The 6348-nt window shown below is 53.7% G+C and overlaps 1 protein-coding gene across 1 annotated transcript in view; it reads right to left on the bottom strand.

Moving 5' to 3' along the window:
- The window catches only part of LOC104129177 (E3 ubiquitin-protein ligase TRIM7), a 16968-nt gene extending 15831 nt beyond the window's left edge, over window positions 1–1137 (bottom strand). The window contains exon 1 of the mRNA XM_035897440.1: window positions 562–1137. Within this exon, the coding sequence (XP_035753333.1) occupies window positions 562–1044 (483 nt within the window). The 5' untranslated portion in view covers window positions 1045–1137. The remainder of the gene's footprint in view (window positions 1–561) is intronic.
- Window positions 1138–6348: the final 5211 nt, after the last annotated feature.

The raw sequence follows: 6348 nt of genomic DNA, 5'->3' as shown, positions 1-6348 counted from the left end.
GGGTTGCCAGGGGAGGGCCCGGGCCCCCGTTTTGTCGGCTGCTGCTCCCACCTCCCCCACCGTTTGGCCCACGTAAAGCTCCTGCCTTTCATCCACTTCTCTTCATCTTTGGACGCTCGCCCAGACCTCAAACAGACGTCGGGGGGGTTTCGCTCTGCAGCCTCTTACCCTACTGATAAGGTGGGTGCCCGCAGGTGGTGTTTGCAGCGCAATGCTCATGGGGCTCAAACCTGCTGAGCTTGGGCAGGAGAAACTCTCGCCTTGCGGCTGGCCCTGTGTTAAATCCCCCGCTCCCCCCGGCTGCCGAGGCAATGGGATGTCACGCGAGGGTTTTGCGTATCTTGGGGGGGCAAGTTTCCAGGTCTTCGGAAAGCTGGAAAGCAGCAACCGGTTCTTTGCAGGGAAGCTGAGCATGAGGCCGAGCCCGGGAAAGGCAGGTGATGGCGCGGGGACTCGCTCGAGCACGAACACGCAACGCGATGCGTGTCGCCAGGAGGCAGAAAGGCCTTGGGGGGGGTGGGAGGTTCTTCCTCAGGGTGGACAGACAGACAGACAAGGTACCTTGTACTCCTCAGATGCCTCATCGACGGGTACCACGGCGTGCGGCCGGTGCTCCCGGGACCTGTCACACACCACGCAGATGGTTCTCCGGTCGTCCTTGCAGTAGAGCTTCAGGGCTTCCCTGTGTTTTGCGCAGAGCCCGTCCTCCTCGGCACCCTTGGCCCCACGGAGGGTGAACTGGCTGATGATCTCGGACATGTTTGCCAGCTGCCGGTTGGGTCTGAAGCTCTTCTGCTGGAAGACCTCTCGGCACTGCGGGCAGGGGAAGTCCATCTCTAGGTCCTTCCAACTCTTGATGATGCACGCCCGGCAGAAGTTGTGCCCGCACTCAATGGACACTGGGTCTTTGAAGAACTCCAGGCAGACGGAGCAAGTGGCTTCATCCTGGAGATTGCCGGGCAGAAACACGGCCGCCATGGCCTCTCTCCTGTGGGCAAGGACTGATTTCACTGGGGCTGGACACGGAACATGAATGCTTGGCATCCAGCCCCAAGTGGGCGTTCCTCTTCCAGGAACGAGCCTGCTGCCCGAGGTCACTTCTGCAGTGTCCGGTTTCTTTAAACTGGCAACAAAGACCTCGGCGTTAGGCGACAACACATAGGTAGAAGAGACAGAAAAGGAGGAAGGTCCCTTCCCTTTGCTCCCCCACAAATCCTGGGCTCCCTGATACGATTTTTTTATTTTTTTTTTCCAGGAGGGAGGTGGGAAAAGGGAAATCGTTTGGGCTATGGCCACCCGCTCCAGGTCTCATTGCTTTTTGGCTGACCCAGCGCTAAATCTGAGGCCCCAGGCTGGCGTTTAACGGCTGCTCTAGGCTCTGGGCCAGGTAACCATCTGAGCTGTTGTTAAAGACCTGTTTCGCCCTGGAAGCTTCAGCTGAGGGACTCAGATGACTTGGTTGAGCTCCAGGGCTCAATGGGGGCCATAAAAAGCAACAGGAGAAAGGGAATATGCGTGGATGCAAAGTCAAGAATTTTTTTTGGGAGCTTCCCACATCCAGAAAGATTAACCTCTGGATCGGGGTCCTGCACCTCAAAACCCCCTTTTTTTTTTGCCTTCCAAGACCATTTTGTGTGGCTTTGGAGGTCTTGCATTGATTGGGAATGGCAATTAATAGACGAGGACCCTCCTTGGCTGGAGTTTGCCTGTGATATGGTCATCTCCACCTGAGCAGCTCACCAAAGCTCGTTATGGCGGGGGGACACATTGCCATCAACAGAGAAATGCGATTTGTCTTCTCCTAATGAGGACTTGAGAAACAGCTCAAGTGGTCCTATCCATAAATGTGGCTGGCAAGGTCAGCTGGGTTGATCTGACATCCCCCAGTTGAGATCTTTCCCTTGGAGACAGCTGGAGCTAAGAGGAGACAAATCCCAACCCCAGCAGTTGTACTGGAGGCATTTTATTAGCAAAATTAGTCTTGATGGTGTTCACAAAGGGTTTCTGGTTTGTAGTAGGGGTTGTGTTCATCCCGATACCTTGGAAATTGGGGAAGAACGCTGAGGAGGGGGTGACAAAGGAAGGAGTAGGTTTTGCTTTTGCTTGGTTTCATTAATCAGCTTGTGGACATTGTATGAAGATGTTGACTTCTGGATGCAACCAAGATGCAGGTGTGCAAGCAGAAACTCAACAGCCCACGGTCTACTGCTCACCGTGTCCCTTGTATAGCCCCCCTCCATGGCTGGACTGATCACCAGCTGAGTTAATCAGTAGATAAAGAGAGATGAAGGTAAGACTTTAAGACAATCAGATCAGTCGATCTTAAACCACAATGTAGACAGAATAATTAAAGTAGGCCCAGATGAATAGAGGAGAGGTTAGACATCCAGCTCTGGAGCCCTCAGCACAAGGAGGGCATGGACCTGTTGGAGCGGGGCCAGAGGAGGGCGACCAAAATGATCCAAGGGCTAGAGCCCCTCTGCTGCGGGGACAGGCTGGGAGAGTTGGGGGTGTTCAGCCTGGAGAAGAGAAGGTTCAGGCAAGAGCTGAGTGCGGCCTTGCAGGGCTTCCAGGGGGTGCATAGGAAATGCGGGGACAATCTTTTTAGCAGGGCCAGCTGTGACAGGCCAAGGGGGGATGGTTTTAAACCAAACCAGGGCAGGTTTAGACTGGAGATGAGGAAGAACTTCTTGACCCTGAGGGTGGCGAAACCCTGGCAGGGGATTGCCCAGAGAGGGGGTGGAGGCCCCATCCCTGGGAACATCCCAGGCCAGGTTGGCCGGGGCTGTGGGCAACCTGATGTGGTTGGAGATGGCCCTGCTCCTGCAGGGGGGTTGGGCTGGGTGATCTCTGGGGGTCCCTTCCAACCCAAACCATTCCATGATTCTGTGAGCTCTAGGGGTCCCTTCCAACCCAAACCATTCTAGGATTCTATGATTAAGTTTTTATGCTTCTGCCTTGAGTTCACGGTGGTGGCTGGGAGAAGACTTTTTGATGGATGAGCCAATGGACTTCGTGATCGAAAAGCAGAACTGAGACAGAACGTTGCAAATACACTAACGTGTGGGACACAATGGACTTGCAGCTGGCTGGACTGATGAGGAATTGTGAACACCATGGAAACTCTTTATCCAATTGTGATAGAAGGATATAAAAGTGTTGTGCTTGTGGTTTCCATTGGCCACTCACTGAGGTGAGGGCCCAACACTGAGCTGCGAATAAAGGCAAACCCAGAGACTCATGAAATTCTTTAACAGAGGGGCAACCGCCCTCCTCTTGAGCCTCTCTCATAACTTTAAAAACTTCTCCGTCATTTGCACTTTCTGGCATCCACTAAACGGGAGCGTCAGGCTCCAGGCATGCATTTATGGCTAAAGCCAGCCTGGTTCATTTGGGACTGGAAATGAGTTTTTATTCAGCTCATAGAATCATGGAATCATTTAGGTTGGAAAAGACCTTTAAGATCATCAAGTCCAGCCATTAACATGTCAGTTTAATTGCCAACAGGTTGGTTTAAATACAGTCCCGGCCTTGGAAGGGAATCCTTCATTTCCTCATGGGAAAAATAAAATCAGAAAACCAGTGCTTTGCTACAAGCCAGGTTAGTTTGTGATTGGGAAGAACACAGAAAAATGACTCAGGCAAATAGCAGAATATATATATATATATTTATATTTATATGTATATATTCACACACAGGCCTATACATACAGGTGCATGCATGTGGACACACATATACCCCATGCACAGGCTGGGGGCTGAGCTGCTGGGAAGCAGCTCTGCCCAGAGGGAACTGGGCATCCTGGTGGACAACATGGTGGCCATGAGCCAGCAGGGTGCCCTGGTGGCCAAGAAGGCCAACGGCATCCTGGGGTGCATCAAGAGGAGCATGGCCAGCAGGGCCAGGGAGGTTCTCCTCCACCTCTGCTCTAGCCTGGAGAAGAGAAGGCTGAGAGGGGATCTCATCACTTAGGGTGGGTGTCACGAGGATGGAGCCAGACTCTTCCCAGTGGCGCCCAGCGCCAGGACAAGGGGCCATGGGCACAAACTGAAGCACAAGAGGTTCCAGTGGAATGGGAGGAAGAACTTGTTGACTGTGAGGGTGCCCGAGCCCTGGCCCAGGCTGCCCAGGGGGGCTGTGGAGTCTCCTTCTCTGGAGATCTTCAACCCCCGCCTGGCTGCTGTCCTGTGCCCCCTGCTCTGGGTGAGCCTGCTTGAGTGGGGGGGTTGGGCTGGGTGAGCTCCCGAGGCCCCTTCCAACCCTGGCCATGCTGGGATTCTGGGATACTCCCATATACACAGTATAAATCCATTTACACGTGTGCAGCTCCCTACAGCAGAGGAATTTTTCTGCTGGCCATCGTTTCCACCACTGTGCGTATTCACCTACCTACCCCCACTCATATACATCGATATCTATTTATACCCACGCCCTATGGAAGGGAAAGTGCTTTCTCTTCCACTTCCCATTCCTCTCGAGCTGTAAATAAACACACGCTATAGATTTTCCCCCTACACCACGCGTACGTTTTTCATCGCACCTCTGCGGAAAGGAAGAGGCGGGGGCCAACAAGCCAATGGCCAGCAAGCCAGCGGGCAACGAGCCGGCGAGAAATCCCCGTGCTACTCAGAGATGCGTAAATAGCAAAGGGAAACAGGGAAAATGGGCAGCCTGGCAGGAAAAGCAGGCAAACGAAACGAGGTGGGTATAGGGGAAAAAAAAGGACAGACGACCTCCGGACAGATGGACAAGCGCATCCCATTGCCCTCCCTATGCCCCCCCCACCCTCCAGCTGCCCCCGCGTACCTCGGAGCAGAGGTGTAGGAAAGGGTCATCCTCCCGAATCGCCCCACCTTCTGCACGGGGAGGGTGCTAGCGGGGGGCAGGTGGGAGACGAGCCGGGTAGCCGAGGGGTCCCAGCGGGACGCAGCCCGCGGCAGTCGCTCTGCCGTGCTCTGGCGAAGGAAACCAGCCCGAGCCCTGGACACCTCCGACATTTCTGCACCACTCAAGCTCCTGCTCCTTCCCACCCCTCGGTTGCCCCATTTGTCCCCTCTGTCACCCTCCGCCCCATCTCACTTACCATTCCTTCCCCTCCCCCATTGCATCTATCCTGGGCACCCACCGATCACTTTCCCTCCTCCTCCTCCTCCCCAGCCGCTCTGGCTCTGCTCGCCTTCTCCTTGCCAAAGCTCTTTTCCCTGCCCAGATCCAGGATCACATTTCCAACACTTCCCTCCACCTGTCTCCAGCCCAGACCTTCTCCCCAGGCTCCGTGCAGCCCTTTAACCCTCTCCAATGCCCCATCATTCCCTCCAGAAGAGCAGGGGCTCAGCAAGGAGCAGAGCTTTTCACCCCTCCTCCAAAGCCATCAATGAATGATTCATCTCCCAGCTCATATTTGGGGCAGCACCAGGCAAAGAAGGGCAGAAACATCTCCTACAGGACATCTCCCACCTACCACAGGTGGCCTGTTTAGGTGGGGAAAGGTTGGGACATCCAAAACAACAGGGAAGAGGGTGGAGGGGGGGAAATTCAACCCCAGTAACATGGTTCCTCATAGGAGTGGCTTTTGATACCAAACCACCCTGGGGTTGATCTCCTCCTTTGAAGCTTTGTCTTATGTTAGGTGAGTCCAAGCGTGTTCAGACTCTTGTGCCTATGCTTCCAGGTAGGACACGTGTGAGCAATCACCGTCCCGCACTGGAATTCCCCCCTGCTTACCCCAAAACTTGGACCATGATGCTGGATGGACAAAGATCTTGGCTCTGTCCCAAGCCTGGAAGGGGGTATCCTCCAAACTTCTCATTCCAGAAACAGGTTGGAAGTTGGACCTGGCTCCAGAAGATGCCTGTATCCACGCATGGAAGAAGCCTCTACAGCCCCACAGGAATCTCTGTGGCCATCAATTTATTGGTGAAACAAACTCCTCAGGCTGGGGGGTAATCCCCATGCAGCAGACAGGATTTCTTTTTAATCCTCGTTAAAAGAAATTAGAATCTGTCATTGAGCTTAATGACTTCTCGCAGCACTGAGCTTCCCAGCTGCAAATGCCCCAGACAACATAAACCCTCTTTTCCTTTTATTTCCCCCCGCCTTGTGTTGCAATAAGACAGAAAAAGTAAAAAACACCCCATTTTCCTCAACCAGACGGTGCCAACAGCAGGATCTCCACCTCTACACGATTCCCACACTTTATGCTCAGGGTTTCTCCTCCCACCATAGACATTTTGCCCTCAAAGGTATGGGGTGAGGGCTAAAAAAAGCCCATTTATTTTAAAACTGCCTGTAATGCATCAGCCTCTCCTCTTCAGGGCCTTTGCAGCAACTACAGCTTGTGCTGAACC

This window comes from Egretta garzetta, unplaced genomic scaffold (assembly GCF_000687185.1).
Source record: "Egretta garzetta isolate BGI_Z169 unplaced genomic scaffold, ASM68718v1 scaffold407, whole genome shotgun sequence".
Taxonomy (NCBI): domain Eukaryota; kingdom Metazoa; phylum Chordata; class Aves; order Pelecaniformes; family Ardeidae; genus Egretta; species Egretta garzetta.
Note: the sequence above shows the minus strand (reverse complement) of the source record. Positions and strands in the feature narration are given on the sequence as shown.